We start from the raw sequence: 27,966 nt of genomic DNA on the forward strand, positions 1-27,966 counted from the left end.
TATTTGTGTTCTTGTGGATTTTATATTTTGGCTGCTGACTGACTGTGTGCACAATAACATACATAAACAGTGGCACCTAATTGGGATCAGCTAACTTGACAGGTCCTCCCAAATAATGAGTGTTGCAAAGGGATAGACGACTTAAAGGTCCATGATCGTTGAGTCTCATTCCCAGCTCGTCAAACACCGACGCTTTGGGCTGGTAGGTCTTTTTCCAAAGCGTCAGTATTTGATGAGTTTGGAATGAAACTCAACAATCAACTATCTTACAAAGTGGACCGCTAAATTGCTGATGTTTGATAACTATAGTTATGTGGTTGGTTATGATGTCATAAGTAATGCAAAGAGGCTCAAAGTCCTTTGACGCTTTTCCCAAAAATGACTTCACCCCCTTTTAAAAAATTGGAGCGTAGTATTTCATTAAAATGAGGAGAATTTAAATTTCACTGGGAGCAGCCTCGTGTGTATCATCCTCGCCTCTGCATTTAATTTGGCCTATCTTAAAAATGCTTTATAGTGCACTTAGGACTTAAAAATATCAGCCTTGCCTACAGTGCATTAGAATCTGCCCTCTCGCCAGCGTATCACTGTTTCAGAGGGATTATAAACCACAGTGACATTTTAGGTGTATTACATAAACCTTTCCCTCACAGGTATCAGCTAGTCTGTGAGATTTAAGGGATTCTGTGGCAGCTATTATTGCTGCACAACAAATATTTGCCTCTTCAACGTAGCAATGAGAGATAATCCTGAAAGAAAATCAATTCCCACTTGGACTCTCCTGCATCTAAACTTCCACAGTCCATCTCATATCACAATCTTTACTTGATCCTCACTTCACTGGCCATTCACCCTTATCAGTGATTAATGGTTGTGAAGTATGAGCTTACGGGGGGAATGGTATGAGTCAGCATCCTGAGCTAAACCCTCACAATAAGAACATCCATGCCATTAGCTGTAATGTACACTCAGCTTGTGACAAAGGGTTCCTTTTCCATGACAAGAGACATGCAGACGTTATTAACCGGTTTCTTACATCAGCTGGAAGTTGTTAAACTTCTCAACTGATCTTGTAGATCAGAGCATTCGTGCATTTGATATGCTGTGATGCAAGGCTCCCTCATCGATCATCCGTCAGGGACAGGTCAGAAATAAGTAGGCTGATGAAAATGAATCCTAAAATGAACTCTGAAAGTTATCTGTGCAACCGCAAAGATGGAACGTTCTTGTATACGTACAAGCGACTCAGTTCTACAATGTGATTTGATATGATCTGAGAAGTCTTCGTATACGGTGTGATAGATGACAGCACAGACCAGCTTCTGAAGGGACAATTATTTAAAATCCAGTATATCAACACATTGATTTTATTGTTCCCTGTTCAAGCCTTATTTTTTAGGGAAATGTCAAGATAAAGATAATCTAAATAAAATGACTCCTCACTCTCATTAAACATGAACAAATATTGTATGTTAAACAACGTTGACTAATACTGATCCTTAGCCACAGATTATGTAGTGTGCAGCTTTAAAATTGTTTTGGAGGCATTAGAAACACTTATTAGGTGCAGTCTGGATCATTGTAGGAATAATTATGTAAACTTTCTGTCCACTGAAAGGATCCTAATTACAAGAAAATAACTGTGTAACAACAGGATACTGATGTTAAAAAGAAACCTTTTCAAAATGATTGTGGCACTGCAATCCCAATTAGTGTTTAATAATAATGGAGGTTTAAAATTGGCAGGAGCAATTTCAGGCTCAGGTGGAAGTAAAAGCTTCATTATTTCTTTTTTAATTTAAACTGATAAACAACTAAACAATATCTGGTTCTTTGATAAACAGCCAGTGAGACGCACACTGACTGGTGCATTTTGGTAAGAAATATCCAATCACTGATAACATGATGTTACAATCTGAATCTCACATTCTGCATTTACTTTGTCTCGTCCCTCTGACTCGTCTCTTCTCTACAGCAACAGCAGCTTAAGGCTTGTGCGTGTTGTAGTATTTTAGAGCCATCTGCTGTACCAACCTGACACAGAGAAAGCATGATGTCTCAGAAACAAAGCTGAAATAGTTAAAACTAGTGGCCTTAATATACATTACCTGGGAGAGTCCTGTGTGTCTATGTTGAGTAACATTGAGTATATAATTTAAAAAATGTTAAAATGGAAATTCAGAGTGATGAAAAATACTTCTGGAACAAGTGGCTCCCGTCACAAGGTGTCATGTTAATCAGATAACATGACTTATTGAGGCTATTTTGTTCTGATATGAATCCAGGTGTGCTTTGAGATGTAGCAGTGCCACGGCCTGTCCTCGGGTTCTCAGTCAGATTGCATCAGGACATCAAGATATCCACCCTCTCATCCAAATGTGTTCAATTCTGACTCAACAAACCAAGACGACAGCCAGAATGCCAAACTCAAGGCCTGAAACAGAAGTCCTTAAACCAGTGGGTCATAAGCTAGTGACCCTTAAGGAAATCACCATACATACATACTAAAAGTGCTACTTGTGTTTATATGTACACTACAGTAAGAGGTATTTGCAATTTTAATAAAAGCAGACTTAGAAAACTATAGAAACCTTACTGTACATTAGTATTCATGATATTCATGACCCTGGTTCCACTTCGACGCACGCATTACTGTTTGTGAATAACCTCTTATCGACAACTCAAGTTCAGGAGACTTGCAACCTAAATAACTCCTGTATAGTTTGAATTCATTCACTTGGGATTTGTCTCCATCTCCTCCACACACACACACACACACACACACACACACACACAGTATTGTGGAGGCACAGTAAGATAACAGGAAGGAAGGGTGGGTTTCTCTTCCTGGGCTGTTGTTTGTTGATGTATCTTTTATCTTTTGGGAGGCATCTCGTGCAGCTCCATCTCCTCCCTCGATGGGAATTTACGGGACCCACCCAGGAAGACATGCATGAGATTTCTGCGACGCTGTGTTACTGGCTTTAGCGGTGGTAGATAATCACCACAGCGACCCTTGGATGTAATGGATTGCTTTTTAAAGATTTTTGTGGCTCTGCGTGCATGTTTGCTCGCTCCCATAGGGTGGTGATACAGACAGATAGGGATCACATTCATGGTTTGTGTCTCCAGCTCTGTCTCAATTTCACTTTCACTCCTCTTTTTCTCTGCGTCCTTAAGCAAAAGTATCTGTCTGTGTGATGTATGATAACATTTTATACCCCCCTGAACAACCTTTCAGGATTTGTATGACATATTCTTTAAGATCACTTTTCTTTTTATCATGAAAAGTGGAGTAAAAGGGAAGAAGTAGCACATTTTTACATGCCGTTGGTCTTTAACTGTGAGCCTACATGCTGCTAATAAGACACGCGGGAGGCAGAATTACATGATCTCTTCATGGTAAAGGACTTAAAATTAACTCATTCACTACTGTAAATACTGCTGCTTACATGGGCATTTATGACCATTTCACACAAGTTCTCAAGCCGATTACTAAAATAATTGACAAACTTGATATTTGATTGATTGTTTAAGTCATTTTTTCAACAACAAACTGTCTTGTTTATTTTAAGCTATGCTTGTGCTGCAGCTATATGTAGCTTTATGTCGTCACTCGGTCACTTCTTTGGCCCGAACTGAAAAATCTCAACCACTTTTGAGTGGATTGCTTTTAAAGTTTGTGCAGACATTCGTGGTCCCCGGAGGATGGACCCTAATGACTGAAAAGTGAAAGGGTTACCCCCAAAACCCTTGCTAACAACCCCACGACAATTTGGAGTACTGGAATACTGTCTGTGCTCAGGTGCAGTTACCAGTGGGTATGTTGGAGTTAAAAAGGTGCTATACAGAAAGTACTTTGGTTCATTATACCTGCTAGTACATCCACAGTACATGTTAACGCTGACATGTACTGTGGATGTCAGTTGTTGCTCTGTCAGTTGTTTTGTAAACTCGCATATCAAAGTGCTCATGCCAGACATCTATTATATCTGATAAATGCTGTTAATTGACATTTTAAACATGTTTGTAATTATAATTATGCAAATAAAGTCCCATTTCTGATGTTTTGGCATTATTTTGTCTCTCCCCTGTGTAACTTAATGTGTCCAGAAGGTTATCTGGTAATTACAGAATGTTAATTAGTTAATGCTTCTAAAAAGAGGCTTGTTTGTTTGTTTGTCGTTGTTTTGATGATGATGTGTGCGCCCTCTTTTTTTCATTTTGAAAGACAGAGCATTTCAGCCATCGATCTTTCAGCAGGGAGGGGTTGTTTTTGGACTTCTGCATTATGTTAGTTTGTATTGTACTTTAGAGGTTTGCCCTTGGAGAATTTTGAAAATGACAGAAGATTGCAGTCACCCCAGCACTCATACATCACGCAAGAGATAAGCAAAAAAAGATAAACATTGAACTACGAAGGAAGTTATTGCATTCACTCACAGATAATCTAATGTAGACTTTCTGTGTTTGTGATAATGTCTGCTCACACTGTTTCCATTTTAAAGAAATAACAGAAGAGAAATTGATTCTAAATTCAGCTCAGTATCGATGCATTTGTTTGTGTTACTGTGTGCATCTCTGCACGACAGGTTTTGACATGATGAAGGAGGCAATCATCATACCTTTATTCACATTCACACATCACCATCATATAGTTCCAGTAAATTGTGTAAAAGGCGGAGCGCTTTTATATTTTATGAGCACTTTATTGAACGTCATTTACTCAGATTGGTTCAGGCAGTCGAATGATTGGAAAACAAAAACCAAATATTCCACCCAGACACGAAAAAAATCAAACAACAAAACAGAACATAAAATATGCATTAAAAAAGAAAGCAGAAAAAAAGCAAAGCGACTGAAACGTTCATAAATATTAAGCGAGAACACGACTATATGACAGTGTGTGTTTCAGATTGAGCCGCCTCTCTCTCTTTCTCCTCTAGCTGTTTACACTTCACATCACTCAGCGTCAAATCGCATCACACATCATAACTCAAACCTATTTCATCCTAACTAATGCATCAGTGTACACCCCCTCTCTCACAGAGGAAGCAATTCAGCTCCAGTGCATATATTTTGGTGCATGTGGCCATAACAACCAATCAAATATCGAGCTGTGAGGCGGTGGTGAGGGTGTCAAAGACTGCCTGCACGTGCATTTGTTAATCTCACTCTGGTTTCTGGCACATATTTTAAAATGTGTGATTTTCAGCTCGCAGAGCTGTCTGACTTCTGACACCTTTAGACAACTGTCGCCTTCTGATTTACTTCACCAGACTCAAGCCATGCAGCAGAGGAACATCTATTCACTCAAATACAAGCACACGAGGGACTCCTGCGTAGTTAGGAAATAATGTGAAAAGCAATCCATTCCAATCAGGAGTAATTATATCTTAATGTAGACACATACATGCCTGTACAGCCGCAGAGCTTTGCTTAAGTAACACCGATCAGTATTTAACAGAGATGGGACAGTGTGTTTATTCAGTGTTCACACAGTCCATCACTCATCCTAATTTTTTTATTTTCACATCACTTTATTATTATTATTCACCATGAATCTGCCTACATCTGGATTGTTTTAATTAAAATATTGAGTTTTGTTCAGTCTGGATGCAACAGAAATTAGATATCGAGCTGTTGGAAAATGTTTTTATTCAAAGAATTGTTTTACAGCCCAGGATTTCAGATTTTTTTTGTTTATTTCATGGCTGGATGACAGAGATGTCATCTGGATTGAATTTAGAGTTTGACTTCATCCAGATCTCCACAACCTTTCTGGCACTTTCGACAACATCGTTGTAGTAATACTGCAGCCACTTGTTGAGTTTTTCTTTGTCTTAAAGTTGTGTAGTTGCTTTGTCTTCTGTGCTTTGTCTTTGTGTGTTGAAGTCCTTTTGGAGCAACCACTGGAGGTAGTTACTGTACATAGTTACTGTACATAGTTACATTAGAGCAGATAAACACACAATAGCAATAATGCAATAATTTTCGCTCTTGTATCTACCCTTCAAACTCTTTACATGGCTTGTTTCGGCATGTTGAGGAATCCAAAGCTTTGATCTGATGTGCCTAAGAAGACAGGTTTAAATCAAAACTGACATTAACTACCATTTTGGACGTGTAATCAGTATCTTTGTGGATGACCTCTGTTTTACTAAATATACATATCTGTATGTGTGGTTGGGTGCATCATGCATTATGTTTGTTATAAACTGTGGTCTTTTGTTTGTTTGACTACAGACATGAGGGTGTCATGAGGGTGTCATGAGGGTGCATACAGTATAGGACCTGGGTCTTGTGTCTGTGTGTGAGGCTGAAGCTCCCTCAGCTGTAGGGCTGGTTGACAGGCAGGTTGCTGATGAAATGGCTGTATTAAATAAGACAGATGCCTGCTGACGCTTCATGGGGCCACATATATTTATTTTTATCTTATTTTATCTTTATTTTCTATCAACAGTAGAAAAAAACTATTGGAAGCTTCACATATTCAGTGTCTATATAAAGACTGCAAACAATATTTAATAATGTTCAACCCAAGGACTTTGTTCAGGCTCCTGTTATAAAAAGTCTAACTCGTCTTATTAAAGCATCCTTTTACAAAACACTGAACGCCCTCCAGCTGTTGTGTTGCTCGACTGTAGCCGAACTCTGACATTTCCTCCAACAGGAGCACAACAGAGGTGAAAGTGCACACACAGAAAAATCAATCAAAAATCCTTTCATGACCTCCTGAAATCACCTCATTACAACTTGTGACTCATTTGCGACATTAAGTCAAGAAACATTTAAGAAAAGTAAAGGTCAAATAGTTGAGGTTAAATCTGTTTTTGTAGGTGCAACAGCCAATCGAATAAATTAGTGGGAATTTACGATTGCATCGTCAGTGGTGGTCTCAGTGAACACATTTCCATCTTGATTTATTAAATACATTTCAGGTATTTTTACCTCTCAAAAGGAAAAAATAAACTTGGATGATGCCTGTACAATCAGCCTGACTTTGTCATTGCAGCCCCTTAACCTATTCAATGCAAATTCAATTATTCGACAGACTTAAGGTTTTTGTGTCGTCAATCTCAAGCGACACTGTGGTGTGGTACTTTTTCTCCATTAGAACAGACAGATAATGTGTGTTTGTCTGCATTTAGTTATTTCTGTAATGTTTTATATATACATGTCTGTATAAATCAGATATCTGTCTGTGTTATAGCAAACTTGGAGTAGCTCTTAGTACATCTTATGTATGCTACTTCAGGCTTTCTATATACTGATAATGGAGAAATACCTTCACAAACAGCCACTTTTTAAGATTCACAATGTGTCTGGAGAGTGTGAACACTCTCCTCTGGGTAAAAGGAAATACAAATAATTCAATCAGCTATTTCCTGGGAAATCTTGTCCTTGATGAATCCTCATGAATAGTTTTATTTAAAAGCAGTTTTCAAGCCAATTTAAATCCAATTATAATCTGCTCAGGCAGCTAAACATGACATTTAGAAGGTCCCCTGAAGGGTCTGAAATACTGAAAAACACCAAATAATTACAAGAAAATCACAGACGATGCCGCAGCTTATGTCAGTACTGTAGTTCCTCTGAGATCTGTTGTTTACATTCCAGGTTCATGTTCAACACAGCGCCTCAAATCCACTGTGGAAAGCAAAGATGGCTAGTGACATTTATTGGATGCAGTCAGGCTGAGATTGCACTTTCTAACCTTGGATCGAATTCTCTCGGCACTCACTGTAATATTTCACTTTTTTCTCCACTCACTTCTTACAGGAGTCCGTCAACTGTGAACCATCGGTTTTGTTTGGTTTTGGTTTGGTGGCCTTGGATTTTAATGGTTGGGCATGTGACTGATGCTGAGCTCCTGTGTAGATGGTTGGGATGATACTGAAAACGTTCTGGCAGAGTCAAAACATCACAGTTGGATGTTTACAGTGAGGCTTATCAGCAGCCTAACACTATGGAGGTCTAATGGAAGCAGGATTCAGGAAGTGGGATAGTGGAGCAAGGGTGGGTAATGGCTGCATTTCCATAATGCTACTTTCATTGTAGAAAAAGCTCTCCCACAGCCACATTTTGTGGATTGCACAATGTGTTTCCATGATGATCAGCTGCCATTATCGTCAAACAGTTCGAACATCTATCTCACTTAAGGGAAACTTCTACAGCACAACAGCTGTGCATGAATACTAACCTTTCTTCTGTTCAATTTTCATTCATATTCATTTTGTCGTGATGACCTGCCTCTTGAGCAAACCTCCTTTCCTCTTTTTTATGAGCTGTCACATAAAAATGCAGTTCATATCATGGGCACTACTCAAGGAGCTCGAACTTTTCTTATCTTTACTAATAGTGTGTGTGCCAGGTACCCCGGAGCTGCATGTGGAGAAAACGAGATATATAAATCAGGGTTCGTACAAAGTCTTGTACAAAGTTATGTTTTCAATATTAGGAGACTGAATAAGAATATAATCCTTGAAAACTGCTTGATTTTCAACATAATCTGATGTTTCATCTTCACAATCACTCAAAAATATTTTAACATTTGAATGGAAGAGATACCGTTGTCCTATTCATTTGTTGTCTACTGCACAGTCTTACAGTCATACCTACAAGGTAATCAGTATGGAGGGCCAGGAAGTACAGCAGGTCACCTACTTCAAATATCTTGCTATAGTAATAGACAGTAAATGCACCTTTTAAGACGATGTCGACAGCATCTACAGTTAAGCAGGACAGTGCCTCGCTTTTCTCTTCTCAGGAGCTTTAACGGTTAAGTGTATAGGATTTAAGGGGATTTAGGGGCAGAAATGGAATATCAAATTTGTAATTATGTTTTCGTTAGTGTATAATCATCTTAATGATTGTGTTTTTGTTAGAAAAAGCCCTTCATATATACAAACGGAGCAGGTCCTCCATGGTGTCTGCCATGTTGCTCATATACAGAAAAGAAGGTCGCACTTAGGAATATGTCTTTTGTTGAATTTACATCATCTGGCAATACACAGAACATTTTCGGCCATCTAGCTTCCATCAGTGTGTACAAAAATTTAGGAACAAAATCCCTTTTTGAGTGCATCAGGTAGGTTAACACGTGAATGAAATTATGGTCAGCATGTGTCAACTCAGCATGGAGTCACACAGAGTTAACAGGTGAAAAATCATCATCACAAACCAACCATCATTGTGCATTAAAACTCCAAATCATTTTGTGTTATCCCTGTTCATGTTACATACATATGGATAACACACCAGCTGGTCAGAGCTCAGTGGTAAATCCCAAAAAATGCCATGTTGCCCAGACATGTTTCCACAGTAGCCCAGAATGGACAAACCAAACACTACTCCAGAGAGCGCCTTTCATGTTTATTTGTGTTTTTTGGCGGCCAACGTAGAGAAGGATGAGATGAGGGTTGCTCAGTTGGTTGAAATCTGCGACATTATACTGGACCTTTAACAACAGTCAGCACACTCAGTAAATGTTCTCATCTCCTGGTATGGAAACCTCTCGGTATAACACAAGAACAAACTGACACAAGTTGTCAACCATGCCAATATGATTATTGAAGATAAACAACTCCAATTCCAGGACTTATTTTCTCAATCCACAACCAAAAAGGCAATCTAGATCTACAGTAATCCCTCCCATCCTCTGGACTCAGCATTTCAGCCGCTGCCATCGGGCTGCTGATGGTCCCAGTGGTCAGAAGAACAGTTAGAAGAAATCCTTTATTCCATCAGCTGTGACCTTCCTCATTAAGAGCCTGTTTAAATAGGCCCCCATCCATTTAGGGCATTCAGCAACAACACCATCACCTATTTTAATGGAAATTGATTTATCTATTTATTAAGTGCTGCTGTGTATTATGTATTGATGGAAGAACAATCCACTCATTACTTTTATTACAGCCACTTGTCACTTTAAGGTGTCATCTTACCTGAATGTATAGTTATTGTGACTTGTTATGTATTTTTGTATTTGGTGTGTGTTGTCCAAGATGCCAGCACCAAAGATGAATCTCCATTTTATGTAAATTTAATGGACAATAAAGTTTTGTGAATCTGACATTTATAGTTGATGTGTACGTGACCATTTTTCAGTCAGTCTGAGGGACAGATGTGACAGCTATCATCCCAAATCTCTCGACTTTTCTGCGCTCAGCGTCCCAACATGATTTATCCGCTCACTCACTCACTTTTTTATTTTTTTGTCTGTGAAATAAAGGCAGCTGGCAGCTCTGCCAAAAAACAAGGGATAATAATAATGACGTAGAGATGAGCCTTGTGTGTCACTGCCCCTTCCTGCTCAGGCCGGCAGGTTTAGCGGTGTTAGCAGTCGGGCAGCTGTCAGGCAATGTGTGCAGCCCGTGATAGCTGATATTTTTTGGATCAGCATTCCGGGTCGGAAGGTTTATCTGTTTGGACTGTCAGGCAGACAAGCGGGTGTAATCCCAGGCATCATTACATCATCATCCATCAGCAACCCTCCCCCCAACACTCACCCATCATTCATCCATATTTCCAAGGTCAGTTGGGTAACATCCTGGCAGGGCTGATAATTTGAGAGATTGAAGTTCCTGCAGGGACGCGTCACGATGGTGCAGTACGATTAATGGATTGCTGATTGATTGGTTGTGATGTCACTGGCTAACAAAAAGGTTAAGTTAAGATGCACCGGCAGGATGTGCGAGCTTATCAAGAGGAATTGGGCTGTGTGGAATCTCATCATGCTTTTATCCTGCATCGATTGTTTGTTTGCAGCAGCCAGAACATCATATTCCTTCTGAAATTAATTACTTACTGGTTGTGTCACAATGCAACATGTGTGCCTCTGAACTCACAACTTGGGACATTAAGCTGGATATTTTTCAATTCTCAACCACAGAACAGTAATTTGTCAGTGCAAGTGAAGCATGCAGGAAAGTGATGCCTCCAAATCTGTTTTCATTTGTCAGAGGAAATGCAGTTTTTAAGCCAACTGATAGAGATCCTTTTTTAAAGTTATTTCACACCTCCACTCTTACTCATGTGTTTCTCTGTCTCTTTCCACCAGTACGCTACCTGCTGAAGAATAATGTGAGCCCAGACCTCTGCAACGAAGACGGTCTCACCGCCCTGCATCAGGTAACACTGTCCGACATGTGTCTCCACCCTTTGTCTTTTCTCTCTGCTTGATTCTGATTTCTCTCTGTCAGATGATATATCCCCCTGAAGCTGGAGCTTTAATAACCATTCGGTGTCTGAATATTTGGTAAAGCAATGAGATAGATTGTTAGATTTATCAGAAATATACCAAGATTTCTTCTTTTAACATCAGCAGGTAAAGCAGGTCGCCCATTGCTTGTAGTGTTTGCAGTTAGATCCCAGGCTCCTCCTGTCCACGTCCTTGGGCAAAACACTGAAATTTAAAAAAATTAATTGGTTAGACCAGTGCCTTGCATGGCAGTTTGCAAATAAAAAAAACCCATTTATATGCAGATCTGCAACACAGAGATAAGATAAGATAAAATAAGATAAGATGTACCTTTAATGATCCCCCGTAGGAAAAATTCAAATTTGGCACAGCAGTACAGGGAAGCAAACAGCGTGCAAAAAATACAAAACAGTACAAAAAGTAGCAGCACGAGGTAGGAATTGAGTAAGAGGAAAAATCATATTTTTTATACAAAAATAATCAATAACTTTATGTAATAAATTTGCAGAATTTATAAGAGGGGACAGATAATTAAGGATTTGTCACAGAAAGTGTTTCACAATGTTTATAATGTTTCCCCTGACTTAACAACTCACAAAACTATGATTATTTTTAAGGGAGTCTGGGGCTGTGGATAATGAGGATAAACAGAATGCATTGAAAATACCAGGTGTAAACGCAGAGGCAAGATCAGATCATTTATTATCTGGATAACCAGCTGTAAATGGAATGAGAGACACATCTTGGGATACCGTCTAGTACTTTAACTTCTACATATTGATTCAAGCTTTTATATACTCCTCCACCTCATTATACTATACTGCATTTAAATGAAGTCAATTTAATTAAAATCATAATCTCCCTTGGCAGCTAAATATGGCATTTAGAAGTTTATGTGCAAAATGTCTTAATAGACTGTGCAGCAAAAGATTGAGTGTTTATTTTCATCATCTCCTAGGATTTTTCCTAAGTAACTGAATAATTCAGATATTTCGCAGCCTTTGTGCATCATCTTTCAAGAAAGAAAAATCAGTTTCTGTTTTTATTCTGATGAACAAATAGATATACATACATACAGCTTTCTTCTGCAAGACTGACCTACTGCTCATTTTAATCATCAGATTTGATGTGAAATACTGAAAACTACAAAATCTCATTTTACAAAACACACTCTACCTGCCCTCTCAAACTGTGTGATGTATTCATGAGTTTATTCTGTTGTCGGCAAATAATCCACATCTCCTCGTTGTGTCTCCGTGGAGCCGTCAAACGTTGTGACTTTGATTAATAAAAGTTTTAAAGAAACACAATCTGTCCGCATTTGTCTTTACGGAAATATAATGAAATCATTTCCTGGTGTGATTAGTTTGCAGCGGTAGACATTAAAAGCCTTGTTCAGAGCAGTGTGTTGAGGTTTTCTGACACTGAAGAAATGATTTTTAATAGTGAGGAAATGAGGAAATAATTCAATTTTGATGTAGGAAATTGATAAAGGAGGTCAGATCTATGTTCACTTGTTAATTAGAGCCATAATCAAAACTTGCACCTCGCTTTTCAGTCATGACTGCTCCGTTAACTGTGTAAATAATGCATCATCACACGTCTCATTTGTTCACAGATCAACCAGCCTTTGATTTGAAAAGTTCTTTCCGTACATTCCTCTGACTTGCAGCCAGTTCCCGTCACAACAATGCAAGAGATCAAAACATTTCTTTGGGCTCAAGTTAATGTGAAACTGTCAAAGTTACCAAGAAGAAACATCAAATCAAATGCTGGGGACAGATTCACAAAGATGATAGCTCATGCTCAGACTTTGGATAGTCTTACTTCATCCGTTGCACAAAGCTGTCTAGTTTTTGACTAACTTAAGCAGGACTAATGTGAAATGACTTCAGGCTAAAAAGGACATTTTTTCAAACCCAAAACAAAAACACGGCTGACCGAGCAACTGCATCGAACCACTTAGCTCTGTTCGCTCCAGCAGAACATGTTTGCCTGCAGGAGGAATTCAAAAGCTCAAAGGAGATTTTACTTTGAAATGCAGCAAAGAGTGTAACCACACAATCAACGTCCAGGAGCATAAAATCTGTGGCAGAGCTCAGATACTGTGTCTTCTTAATGTGGCAGGACTGGCAGCACTTCTGTGAACTCACCAGTCTGACAAAATGACTGACGATGTCCTAACTGCTGTATATCTCAACAGGTTACTGCTCTCCTTAAAAACCCTTTATTTTCTCATTACATGCATCACAAAATTGTTAATGGACCAAAAATTACGAGCCTTTTTTTGCTTTTTTTTGTTACTTGGTGCTGCCTGTCAGCAGGGTGGCTAATCTTTTAGGCTTAAAGAGACAGTTCACCCCTAAATCAAAAATATATATCTTTCCCCTTACTGTTGGGTGATTTAAGGGTGAACTGTCCCTTTAAAATAAGTCTTACCTGCATAAAGATATAAATTGTCTTCTGTTTTCCATCTGTCTCTGTGAGTCCTGCCCCCACACATATTGGAACACATTCTTCTGGTCATGGAAGGGATCAATTACTCAAACAGAGGGCTGCGCTACAAAGCGACTTAAACAATCCCAGGATATGTTTCTGTTATCTGTCTTCACTCACCCTAACAATCGCGATCACGCTCAGCGGTCGCACGAAGGTGGTTATTAACTCGATAAGTCAACCCAGGTTTTCCACATCTAGCTATGAGCACTTGTACATAAAAGGGGAGGTGTTGGCAGCTCCATTCCCAAACATGGACTGGCAGCAGAGCGGAATATGTTATAAAGAAGAGAAAACTATCAAACATATAGAGGAAGAAGACAAAGATATAATCCGGGCTAAAAAACACAGTTGCAGCTGCCAAACTCAGGAGGGACAGCTGATAAAAATTGCTGACTGTGTGAATGCGTAAATTAACAGGCTTATAATATCACTGCCCAAGATCTCACTGTAATTATATCTGTGTATTCCATTAAATAAAAAATGTGCTTAGATGCCTAGTTAATGACAGTTAGCCTTATTATTTCAGCTGCAACCCCGCTGTGTCAGACAGACTTGGGAACAAATGAAAAATAAATATAAAAAACATAAGTCATAGTGGTACTTTCATGTCTTATAACAAGTATGAGGCTTTAGTGCTACAATGTGTCTCTGTTATGAGGGGGTATGGGTGCAAAAAAGCACAATAAAAAGGCTTTGACATTGCTTTCAGCCAACAGGAAAAAAATGAAATGAACACGACAGGAGAGAGCCCTCCTACACAGAAGTACACCTCTCATCATCCGCACACTGAACTCCATGGGATCCTCTATGAATGATAATGCCATGTTACAGAGAAACGATTGGTCAGAAGTCGGTTCTTTCATATGTGTCGGTCTGTTATCTCAGACAGAACCTGCTCCGGGGCAGGTTAGGTGTGCAGCACAAGTTACCATGGTGATGTACCCCAGTAAGAAGTGAACCAGCTTCTTAACGCTTAAAGCCCGGCGTTAACCCTGAAGTTACCTCAGTAATCACAGATCCTGCTTTGTAGTGCAGGCCTCTGGTTCACCTGCAACAGGTTGGAGACGCTGAGGAAAGCAGCCTAACCTGTAAACACAAGCAAGCATACAACCATCTTGTTAGTCCCTTGTACACTGATTTATCAATCGCTGCAAAACTCAAAGAATAAACTCAGAATCTTACTTTCATCCCTCAACCCACATCAAGGTCTAAACATGATATTTATAGGCAGAGGAGAAGATGTTTACAGTGTAAAAGACGCCAAGTGGTTCTTCATATTAAAGCATCTCTAAAGGATGTGATGCTCATTAATTACCTCAGTTTCCTCTCTGATTTTCATCCTTCCTGGCCTCCTCTCCTCTCATTTGTCTCTCTCTACGGTTGTACTGTACCTCTGACAGTTTACTTCCTCTTTTTCGCTCCGCCTCAGCTAACACAGCCGCCCTGCTTTCTCCCTGTCGGCTGCTGAAAGCCTAATATTCAGGCTCCTGCTGGGAGGCAGAGAAATGAACAGGGGGAGAGAGAATTGAAGTCCATCAGTCACCACCGGTGTGGATGGTGTTTTTAAAAGCTGAGGGGCCCGCTGGCTGCCAAGAGATCAGATTGACCTTTCGGCTTTGAATGTGTGTGTACCCGATAATCTGCTATTTGGATGGGTCAGCCCGCGCACTATCCTCAAGATGAGACCTTTTCACTTCTGCTACGATTTGACAAATACCACCGTACACACACAGGCAGATGGGGAGGACACAACACAAACAGAAACACACATGGGGAATTCATACATGTACACACACACACACGTATCGTATGGTAGAGTGTGAGATAGATGAAGGAAAGTGGGGCTGATGTTTTCTCTAAATGAGATGTCACACCTATCTAGGGTTGGTCTCAGCTCACTGATATGAGACATTAATCAATAGATAGCTTGCAGGGGCACAAACACACACACATATACAGAAACACAGCTATACTATCACAGGCCTGGAGAAGATAACGCTCCATGAAAGTAGTACCTATTCTACACTTGGTTTTGTAGATCACATTGGGGTGATTTGAAGGATAAATATAGACTTTTTGTTCAATGACAAGGTTATGCATACATGTGTGTGTTTGGATGAACTTGTGTTCAGATCGTCATCAGTGTTACGTCAAACACACAACCCCATCATTCATTTAAACGAGGCGACTGTGATTTAAACATGTGGTCCCAACACAGAGGACTCAAAGTGTAGAAACTGACTATATCCACTGGTTGGATACATTTGTGGACCAGAATGTGAATCACTTTTCATTGCTTTTGCACAAAATGCCTTCAGTGACCACATTTTCCAAAATCCCTGAACTCTTTTCTCATTCATTCTCCAATACCTGCAAAACATTTCATATCATGGAACAGATTGATCTCAAAACTGTTAAAAATATAAACAAAACAGAATGAGAGGAAATTTGTCGCCTTTCTGCGGTGACCATATTGAAATCGAAGTGTTAGCACAATATTGAGTGTTCATTTTTTCCACAAGGAAATTACTGTATGCAAAGATTAAGAAAAAATGAAGGACACTGACGCAATTGCTGCATTTCTGATTCATTCTTGTCACAAATACTTTAGTAGAGTCAATACAGTCAAGAGGTGTTATTCTTATTCTATAATGAAATACTGATTTTTGTGAAAAATCATTCAAACTTCCAAGGTAAACATTAAGTGTTTTTCAGGTCAGTATTTGATGGTTTGAGTGAGTTTTTTGAGATGATATTAGCTGTTTGGCCAAGATGCATTTTGGTAATTCAGACTGTATGAAGAGTTTTGAAAAAGTGGTTTCAGTATTGAAAACAATCTGTTATTACATAAAATCCTGTATTTCTACTGTTTACCTCTTTGTTCTCAAGAATAAGAGTAACATTATAGTTGCCATGATATATTCCCAGAGTTATAAAATTGACTGACTGCACTGTGTGGACTGTTCTGGCATCTGGCAAGCCTTCATACTCGTGGATGTATGACAGAAATGGTGTTTCTTGGTGGAGTTGGAGATAATATTGAAGGGTGCTTTTTTGCTCAATCCCTTGTTGAGCCTGTTGCCCATAGCCCTTGATCTACCTACTCACTGTGGTTGTTTCTTCTTACACTATTCTTGCCTGCAATATTTAAAACTCTGTAGCAGAATATCCAATATCTTATTGCGTAGACCATTTTTTATTGAGGAATAGCACTGCTAACAAAGCCCCACTAACTCAGTAGAAGATGTTTTATATACAGTGCCTTAACAGATGGCTGAGAGTGATCAGTGAAAAGTAAATCATGGCTGATATATCAAGAATGAGCAGGAATGTAGTAGTGACAGCACATATATCCTCTAACAAGCTACAAAATATTGATAACTGAAGGCGCCTTTGAAAAGCGCACTTAATCTCCAGCACAGACAAACCTGTTGAGCCAATCAGTTCACACCCACCTCTGCCTCTGGGTTGGGTTGCCAGGTAGTTGACAGATATCCCACACAGAAACTGAGAAATGCTCATTCGATTTATATCACTGTGAAATTGGGGGACTAACGGGAGAAATTTGGAGCACAGCAGGAGAGAGACTCAAAAATAGTGAGCTTTTTGCTAAAATCGGGAGTGTTGGCAAGAAGAAGGCTGCCAAGTCAGTGACCGCAGTTCAAGACTGAATTTCAACATTTGTAAGTGTGTCACCACTTGATATTTTTAAGGAGACCGCAGGACAATTTCCTACAAAACCAGGTGTTTTAAAGGACACCTCGCAACATCTCCAGCTGTCTTTGTAGTGACCAAAACAGGTATTTTAAAATTGAACATAATCTTTTTCTAATCCTAACCAGACAAAGCACAGCATAAAGTTGTAAAGTAAAGTAACAGGTGATAGTATCATAAACCATGAAAGGCTCAGTCATACCCAAGCAAGGATAGAGCATTCACCAATCTGTGAAACATGATTGTTTAAAGGATATAACTACGTGGCACCTGTATCAATAGTAACACCACCACTACCATGAGCCCCCATGGTATCCTTGACTACGGATGTCTTTAAGCTCCCTCATGTTGTTTTCCAAGTCACATCACTATGATCTGGCTGTTAGTTCTTGTGTTTTGCCTCAGAACCGCAGGATGGTGTGCCTGAGTGGGCATGATGACCCAGAACATCAACAGACTGCTGGAATCACACTTAAAAAACATTTACTTCAATGACTCAACCACTCAAATATGTATGCAGGGTTGACTGAGAGAGGGACAGAGATGACTGAGGCAGGCTTTTAACTTGTCCTGTAATAGGCTTGAGCTGTGGAGTTATGCGTCTGCGTTCCTGTGTGATCCCAGACTTTTCATCAGTCATTCAGCTCTTCATTAACTTCAACCTCTTGAGAACCTTCAGCTCAGACCTGGCAGCCTTTTTTTTCACGATGTACTTGCTCTCCAAATTCAGTAATAACCCAGGAACTGTCACTCCAGCCTCTCTTGGCGGCAGCACTGTTTCTTATTAACGTGTATTTTTCAGAGATGAGATCAAGTGTCGATGCCCTGTTAGACCATGCGTGAGGTAGACAGGAGAGGCATCATCCAGCATACTTCTGCTGCCTGTCACAACTTGGATTCGATTCATTTAGCCTTTTGGATCTAATTCTAAACAGAGGAACATGGCATTTTGAATTGCTGCACTCAGACCTCCTTCCCTCTTCATGATTTGCATTAGTCTTATCGGCAATGTTAAAATGTAAAGCCCTTTTATCTTTTAACCTCCCACAGTCTCAGCTGTAGCCTATTCTCAGCCACCTGGGGCTTAACTTAAGTTTCAAATAGGGAAAAATCCTATATTACCAATGTGTCCTATACTATCTCAGACCTCCTATTTTATTGTAAATAAAGAACTAGACCTGGAAACTAAAGTAAATTGGCCAATGTATTGTCATGCCTTTATCTGTCTTTAGAAATGAGAATGCTTGTATCCATGACAATGGCTGTCTCACTTCACTTGTCACTGGCTAGCTTGTTTTTCCGTAATGGACAAGAAAAACTGGGCGTTAAATTTTAGCCGCAATGACTAGGAGGCATTTATCTTGTCCAGGAGGAGAGGATATAAACCTATTGACACGTTTCAGCGCTAACAAGCTAACATCAGTGTTAGCTTCTCCAACAGGCTTTATTTTATTTATTTTTTTATTTTATTTTATTCCTCTACATTTAAATTTATTTTATTTTATTTTATTTATCCTATTTTATTTTATTTTATTTTTATTGTATTCTATTGTATTTTGTTCTATTCCTATCTTTATTTTCTATTTTTAGCTAAGAGTTTATTGTGAACTGTATGCTGCTGGAAATTCAATTTCCCTGAGGGAGTCATCCCAACGGGATCAATAAAGTGAAGTCTAAGTCTAAGTCTAAGGCTAACATCTATATTTCTCCAACAGGCTAAGATAATCCTAAAATAAGATTTTTAATAAGGTTTTTTCTAAATGCAGTTAGGAAACATGTTTCTGTAGTACTACAAATCCTAAATGTCATCCCAAACACAGATAAGATAGGACTAAAGAAGTTTCTCTAACAAGGCCCCTGGTCCAGGTCTTGCTCGCTTAACCCATCACGGCCATCTCACTCACTAACAGCCCTCGTGGCACTAAGCCTGATCAAATTTCAGTCATTCATTGGAAGTCTCAGCCTTATTTCCTCGTCATTTTGCTCCTCAACCCAGACCACAGTCCTCTCAGCCCACTTACGGATCCCAAGACTGTTGCTGTTGTTTTCCAGCCATGCTAGGCATAATCTGAGCCTTTGTCAGAGCCACACTCCCATCCTTGTCTGCTCATGAAAGGCACATTATTTCCTTGCTCGCCTCATTGTCTTGTTGCCAAGACAAGATGGGTGGAGGCTAGGGTGGAGTTTAGTTTAGTGGCTTATTAGCTTTTGTGATTTTATTCAAAGGAAAAACTAAACGAGTAACTTAGCAGTCAGCAATAGCAGGTGGGCTGAAGTATGTGGGTTTTCTTCAGAAGGAGGTTAGGAGATTAGCCTGTTTGTTAGCTGCTGTGTAGGTTGCAGTCTCTTGGGTTTTTCTGATGACATCTGTCATGCCACTGCTGCAGGCTGGAGCTTTAAATGTAATGTAATCCATCAATGAATCGGATGTCTTTGACAAGCTTGTGTGTCTCTTAAGAGTCTCGTTCTTGTCTAGTTTTATGAGGTCGCTCATTTTTCCTGAATTATGTCTTCGAGCTTGCCAATTGCCGGACTCAGGTAGAAAATAAAATCCATAACTTGCTCTCTGAATTATCATCTCCTTGTTACAAGATTTACAATTTGCCAATTTAATACCATCAAACACCGACACGCAGATGTTAAAATAAGCAAATGTGTGACTCATGCTTTTCAGTCTTTTCCTTTGAATCTGTTGTCTTCCCTGCTTTTGAGATATAGCAGTAGTTGGCACAATTAAACCACATGCCACTTCTTCTTCTGGCAGCTTTTAAAAGCGCTCACATAGACAGTGACTCATCCTGTCTCTCACCATCGTTATCCGTCCATCATCTTTCACAGTCGAGGCCTTTTGCACCCAGTCCAACTGCATTAATTCTGTGAACTTTAAAAAAGGTTGTGGTTTTAATGCACATGATCCTTTCACACCAAGTCCGGTGCAGACTGCTGAAAAGATTGAGGAAAAAAGAGAAACCTCTAAGCAAACCTCCTCCTGTGCTGTGTGACCAGGCTCTCCATACTGGAGCCTTCGTGTTCTTTTTCTTCTTTTCATCTGCCTGCCTCCTTTTAGTATCATGTTGCTCTTTTTTCCCCTCATATACATATTACAGAAGTTTCTCCAAAATCTTCTAAGATCTGCTACTTCAGGTCATTACAGAGTTTAAGGAAAACACTTTAACTTAAAAGACTAGCAAATGTCTAAGCGGAGGTTGATAGCATGTCCACTGTCCACATCGTCTTAATCAATCAGTAGAAAGTCTCCATACTGTGTGACAAGTGTCATCTTCAGACACCACGTTAGCTACAGTTGTGGTTGCCTGGAAGTTAAAGTGAATCTACAGACTCGTTGTTGCCAGTGAGTTCATATCTTGTTTTCTACTTTCAAGATAAAACTGCTGATGGGTTGATCTTTCACGTACGTAGCAGTAGCTCAAAAAAAAAAAAATAGGCTAAATCAATAAATCTGATTAATTATGTAAGTTAGTATCATTGTAAGTTTGTGAGTGTGTTTTAGTGCTTGTGTTTTATTTTTTTGTAAGAGCAAGAATGTGTTATTTCCTCTTTCAAAAGTTGCAAAGCATGTCGATCTTGAGGCACCCCGTGATCAGATTCAGAGGACTACGATATGATTATAAAACGATTATTCAAGCATCTTTATACATCAAAGTTACCACATAGTGTTTTCTTTCGGGCATAAAAGCGCTGGCTGTGTGCTCAGGAGCGCTAAGATGAAGAGTCTGTCTCTATGACAACAATATCTTGACAACCAACGCAGTTTACTATCCATTTGTTTTTTATTTGCATCAGCAAGAGGATGTGAGTGCATGACATGATCCATAGGAGACAAAAATACAATCACTATTATCACCTAGGCCAGGAAAAAGAAAAAGAGCGATGGTGACATCACCAGCGGCTTTCTGAAAAGTTGAGAGATTTTCAGCTTGAATGCTGGATGTTACGCCTTTTCTGTGGACGGCAGGCAGGCAGCCATGTGCATCTCATTTTGTCCCCACCTCCAGTCAATCAATGGAACATGCTGATCAAAGAGTTATTAGTGGTGTCACAATACTGAAATTTCTAACTTACAATATCTTGAAAAATATCGATATTCAGTACCATGTTTGATACCATGGGGAAAACATGGACACATTGACGGCATGCAAAAGGATTTTTATAATTTTATATTTTATTAGAAGATGAATACAACAAGGCTTGTTTACTGTGAGTTCAGCACGACCGCATCTAAGTTAATTTACTTCTGGAGGAGGCGAGCGTATGCTGGCGTGAAAGAGCAGCTGGTCCTGATGTATCGATACTGCGGGAAATAAGTAGCCTATTAAAATGTTCAGAATCAATTAGTATTGATCATATGTCCTGAACTCTCAGAGTCATTATTCTTTTAAGTTGACTTTCATCAAGTGTTTCAGCCACATCGTTCTCTTTCTCGCTTGTCACCATTTGTTTGTGGCCATTTCTTTGGCTCCGGCACATAAATAAAACCTCCACATTGGAAAGCAAAGTTCTAATTGGGCCTTTTCTTTTCCCCACAAGGGAAAACCAAACAGCTGTCATGTCCTGTCTAAACTGCGGAAAGATTTGAGCGATTAAGAAGTGTTTAACCAGGCCTGTAGTTGCATTTTCTGCCGTTTTCTTTCAGATCTGTACCTGCTGTCCTGCTTGTCACACAGATCCTGACATTGAAATGATCTGAAGGTCAGACTTTTCTGTTGCTTTAGGACACATCACGTAAATGAGCTTGATTTAACTCACATGTAAAATTTAAAACTTGCTCAGGATAAAATGCAGAACCATTTGTGTGTGAAAGTGTCGGACTGTGTATATAAAGGCCTTAAATCTAAAATCTTCACGTACAGACTTCTCACTGTGACTAAAACGTTACTCAAAGGATGTGTTTGTCAGCGTGTGCTGTTTCCAGTCAGTCAGCGGTTTGTGTTTTCTATGCATCTATTTCACCTCTTATCTGTCTTCCTGCTATCTGTCCCCTGCATCTGTGAAGTAATTTCATTTCCTCTCTTGTGTTTGTATATTAATTTATGTGCTTCCCCACGCTCCTGTCAGAGCTGTCTTATCAGAGTAGCCTTGACATTCGAAGCTACACAACTGGCACACATCTCATTTTCTCCCCAGTGTGGTCTAACGGTCGATTTTTTTAATTGTTGTTCAAGTATTCAGATGACGTTTTTTTTTTTTAAGTGGTAGGAAGGCAGAGATGGAGATGGAGGACAGGCGACTGAGAGGACAGATTGAGGTTATGTTTTGAGGCAGGCATGGATGAACGTGGTACAGAAGATGACGGTTTCAACCTCTGAATCATCTCACAGTCACATCTGCTCACCGTAATGCAAAAAAACCCCCACTCTGCTCAGTTCTTTCATGCTGGATCACACTAGATCACACTTAAATAACCAATAGTCATTACAACAAGGATATTTATTGTCAGAGAAGCAGGAATTACTATTTGCTAGTATATTTTATCCATGCCGAATGTTTCTACTTTTACTTTTTTTTTTTACTTTTTAAAATCAATTAAAAGCAAAGGTCTAAATCTAAATCAAGTCAATAAGAGGAAAAACAGTCTGCGGTTGCTTTTTTGCATTTTCCAAAAATGTCTGTCACCTCTCTTCTAATCTGCCAACCACTTCTGTTTCTCACAATTTCCACCCTGTTGGTTTATATTCAGGTTCATGCCTCTCTCTGTATTACTGTCTGACTCTGGCTCCTGTTCCCAGATACTTGAAACCTCTAGAGATTGCACTTCAGCTCATCTTGTATGTAAATCCATGAAAGAGAAAAACAGTCTTCAATGCACACCTCAACTTCTCAAGGTTTCTATGGTGAGCAGGTTCAGTGGGATGGGAATATTTGAAGATGAGTGCAAAAAGGTGAAAAGTTATTTCTTGGGAAAATAAACTTTTTGGAAGAAGCGTATCACTCAACACAACAGATGTTTTAGCAGTGTCTCTAATTTGGGTTTTAAATTGAGTGCAGGGAAGGAGACCAGTTAGAAAACCCCTTCGAGACTTTGCGCCTTGTTAAATAAAACAATATTTCCATAATGGTCCCATGTCTGAATAAACACGTACAATCTCACAAGGTCCCACTGTGTAACATTTCTGCACCAGTCTGAATCTAATGTTCTCAGATGAATGTAGAGACTCCAGCGGGCGAAGCCGACAATGAGACTTATTTCATGCCTGAAAAGAGACAGACTTTGGGTTCATAGCATAACTAGAACAGAAACCCACAGGACAGAGCGTCTATAGGACTTGATTGGAAAACACTGCTGTAGGAGTTACAGTGAATCTTTCCAGTCAACCGTGCATGTTATTTCTTATGATCCCTAAATTCTTACAGGTCACTTTACTTTTCAAAATTCATATCAGACCTTTCAGGCTCAGGCTCTGACACATTACTCATAATTCCTGTAACTCGCTTCTTTGGCCGCTTCTCAGCCAGATACTGATGTTGCTGGTGTCTAAAGGTCACCTTCCTGCTCTACACACAAACTTGTGCTGCCCCTCACTTTTCCTAAAATGGCAATAGACAAGTTTTCTGCTTCAGCGTATCATAATGAAGTAAATGTTGGTTGCACAATGTAATGGATGTAGAATAGTGAAACAATCAGCGTTTACATCGGTTCCCTGTAAATCTTGCTATCACTATAATATTTTGTCTGCCACTGAGCATGCGGTCACCCGCGAAAAGAAAGGTTAACTGGCTATCAATTTCTTTTACAGGCTAAATGATTGGATGAACTCATGTTTTGTGCAGTGTTGTTATTTGCAACTCTGAGGAAAACGGTCACAGTCCAGTTGTCTTTGTTACAGCGGTACAAACAATAACACCACTTGGAAACACAAGTTACCAATTTAACTGCCCAGTGATGGAGGACAATGTGAAAGAAATGCAGCTCTCATTATAATGCATGATACGGATTTTTTTTCAGCTGATACCAACAACTGATAATGACCTGTTTCTCATGATAGATACTGATACAATAACAATAATCTCACATTTTTGTATTTTACCTGTGGTTTATGCACACCTGAAGTCTGAGATGAAGTGAGCAAAGATGAATGATTTTATTATTCTTCTTCTTTTTCTTATTGGTGGGTGGTAAAACAACTTTGAAGGTGCAAACAGCTCTTGGCTTCTTATTATTGGCTTTATTCATAGTCTAGAATTTCACTGATACTGATAAATAGCTGATAATGTAATTAATCGGTATTTATTGTGCATCCTTACATTATATTGTTTCGTTTTTAAACCAAGAAAGGAAATTAAAACGGGTATTATTACCTGCTGCCTAAAACTTTTGGGACTTCCTTTTTACATCAGTTGAAGCTGGCGCTGGTTAATTGTACAGTGCTGTAATATTGCAGAAGCTACCTAATTTCCCTTTGATTAAAAAAAATAAAATAATGGCCTTATAATACTAAATAATAAGGGGAAATGTTTTCTGCAACAGAAGTTTGAAGGAAGGAAGGTTTCCTGACCACTATAACATCATGTCCTCAGTATTTACTCTATAGAAGATACTTTATTCCAGAAATTCTTGCTGTGTGTTCCCTGAATACATTTAGATAAGGGCTGCAACATATTATTTCATTATCCTCCTGTCTACTCATTATTGTTCTGATTAATAATTTAGCTCATAAAACATGTGACAGTAGCAAAAACAATCACATTTAGTGTGAACATGACATGAAACCTATGAGAGAGAGACATCCTCTCATTTCAGAAGCTGGAACCAGACGGTGTTGGGAGTTTAGCTTGACAATCGAGTCAACTATTATCAAAAAAGTGCTGATTGATTGTGTTGTTTGACTAATTGATTCAGCTCTAGTTCGTATAAAGTAGATTTATATCAGTTTCGAAGTTTGGTGAACTGTGTAGAAGATGTAGACTCAGCCAGTTTCCATACCAATATTATAATGACATAGAAGATCTACACATAGAGGATTTAATGTGTGTATTAAAGGGTTAAATTGATGGGTAACAATCAACAATTTGGAAATTGGAAACACTTCTTGCAAACTCTGTTAGCTCTTATGTCCAGGGTCGACATTGTGTATTCACAGTGCACTCTGGGATAGGCTGCAGCTAGTTGACACAATGGAGAGATTTATGTGGTTCTTTTATTTTTGTCATTTCCATTTTGACACCAACCTTTTTTCTTTCATTTTCCTCCCGTTGTTTAAATGTTCGAGAGATGACTCTCAGCGGGTAGAGTCAAAATGGGATTAAATGCAGTCATTTTGTCTGAGGAAATTCTACATTTCACTGTGATGCATGTCTTATTTTCATTTCCGAGCGGAGACAAAACACTCCTGTGGCTTCTCACAAAAGTGAAGGTGTACCTGGGTGAAAGCATTCGGTTGTTTCTGGGAACAAAGAAGGATTTTTTTTTTTTATGACATTTCTGCTTCAATACACTGGAGCAATGAGAGGGGACGACATTCTGTAACATGTGATAGATCAGGTTGAAACCCACAACTTCACCGGCACAAATAATAACAAAGGCTGTTGCTGAATTGCCCCTCAGACTTTTGCTCTGAATCCTTCAGTTGTCTGATTATATCTGACCCTCCCACTGTGACACTGTAATCCCATTCTTTGACTCCATGTCGGCTCCTTGCAGTCTCTTTTTGTCGTTTTTCCTTTCTTGTCCTCTCCAATCGGCTTTGTTCAGCAGCACAGCACTGCCACACTCAGACCAATTAGCTCTGATGGAGAAAACTGCTGTTGCTGACATTCGCTAGATTGGAGGATGGATTTCATGGAAAAATTCTCCCTCCTCCACACCCTATAATCACGCCCAAGATTAACAAGGAAAAATACTTTCTGTCCCTGTCTGTCTTTGTCTCGCCATCTCTGTTGATGGGTGTACGTTATGGGTGCATGTTCAGTTTTGTCTCAGATCCAGGAAACAACCCACACACTGGATGAAATGTCAGGATGAACGTGTCCAAATTGGTTAATGTGTTCTCACTTTGTCACTCTGCAGTATGCCATTAAAGGACTTTTGCAGGGATACAGTTTGAATTCTTGTTTGTGTGTTCTCTGGCTGACAAATGAGCCTCTTTTCATCCCTTTCTTGCCAATTATTAAGGTGCTGAAGCGTACAGCACAGCATCATTGCAGCATAGCTGAGTACTCACTTTATGAATTTTATGCTGCACCAGACTGAAGAGAGCTCAGCATTTCATTTCTCTCCAAACAACAGAAGACTGTAGATCGCAGCCTGTCGCCAGAACGTTCACATTACTTTACGACTGAGTTAAAAACAGCGGATACAGACAGATGTCCTTCACAGTTTATAGTCTCTAACACTGTTGTCTATTTTTCCTTTCAGCCTTCTCTCCTCTTCTATCCGTTTCTTTCTCAATCTGATTTTTTTCCACCTTTGCATCTTCTCTATCTCATTCAGGCTGAGGTTATAGAGAAGAAATTATATTACAGAATCAGAAATTAAGCAAATGTTTTCTTTTCCTCTCCTCCCTCTCTCCTTCACTACAGTGTTGTATCGATAACTATGAGGAGATGGTGAAGATCCTGCTGGACCGAGGAGCCAGCGTCAATGCTCAGGACAACGAGCTGTGGACACCGCTGCACGCCGCTGCCACATGTGGCCACGCAGGACTGGTCAAGATCCTCATTGCACAGTAAGACATGCAGGGATTTATAGTGGACGTGCCCGGCCCCGCCTGAAACAAAGGGTCATGAGTAAGGCAGTTCGTGCTATCACTTTGTGAGCTGGCTTTGTCTCAGGAGGTCGAACTATTCAGAAGGTTGTTGGTCCAGCTGTATGTTAAATGTGCTTGGGCGAGATATTGAACCCCTAATTGCTCTATTTGGATGTTCCATCGATGTGTGAGAGGATGTTTGAATGGCTGCAGCCCAGTCGCCAGAAAAAAATGTTAGCAATTGAAGATTCTGCAAAACACTGATACGTTCACATTTGTATGTGTCGTCCTGTGTTGACATTTCTACAATATGTACATTGTATGTTTGTGTCCTGACTTTCATATCAGGAGCTAGAGGGGATGGGCTTGAAGTCGTGCGTTTCAACATTTACAAGTGTGACACCACTGAATATTTTTAAGGAGACCTTGGGACAATTTCCAGCCGTGTTTGTGGCAACAAAAACTGATATTTTTGATGAGATGTTGGAACAAACTCCAACTGTATTTATACCAACGAAAACAGATATTTTAAGCCAAAACAGAATCTTTTTCTGACCCTAGCAAAGACACTTTTGTGTCCAAACCTAACCAGATCTTATGTGCAGCATTGTCACAACATAAAATAAAAAATTTTACCTAAAAAAAACATGAAGTTGTAATATAAAGAAAGTTTCAACATACATCTGGTTTGCAGAAACATGTATTGCCACATTTATTCTGGCAATTTGATTGATAGCTGAGCATAGAAATATCTCGGGGTGCTTTGGTTAGGAAGAGCTGTATCGCTCTTGCATGGCGTCTTCTGAAGGTGCATGTTAAAGTTGTAAACATGATACTTAAATGGCA

The 27,966-nt window shown here is 39.4% G+C and overlaps 1 protein-coding gene across 2 annotated transcripts in view; it reads left to right on the forward strand.

The window, feature by feature from the left end:
- ppp1r16b (protein phosphatase 1, regulatory subunit 16B) overlaps nucleotides 1–27,966 on the forward strand; it is a 100,924-nt gene that overhangs the window by 51,993 nt on the left and 20,965 nt on the right. For both annotated transcript variants that reach the window (XM_073469178.1, XM_073469179.1), the window contains exons 3-4: nucleotides 11,063–11,133; nucleotides 26,954–27,099. In XM_073469178.1, coding sequence (XP_073325279.1) covers nucleotides 11,063–11,133; nucleotides 26,954–27,099 — 217 coding nt within the window. The remainder of the gene's footprint in view (nucleotides 1–11,062; nucleotides 11,134–26,953; nucleotides 27,100–27,966) is intronic.

This window comes from Pagrus major, chromosome 6 (genome assembly GCF_040436345.1).
Source record: "Pagrus major chromosome 6, Pma_NU_1.0".
Taxonomy (NCBI): domain Eukaryota; kingdom Metazoa; phylum Chordata; class Actinopteri; order Spariformes; family Sparidae; genus Pagrus; species Pagrus major.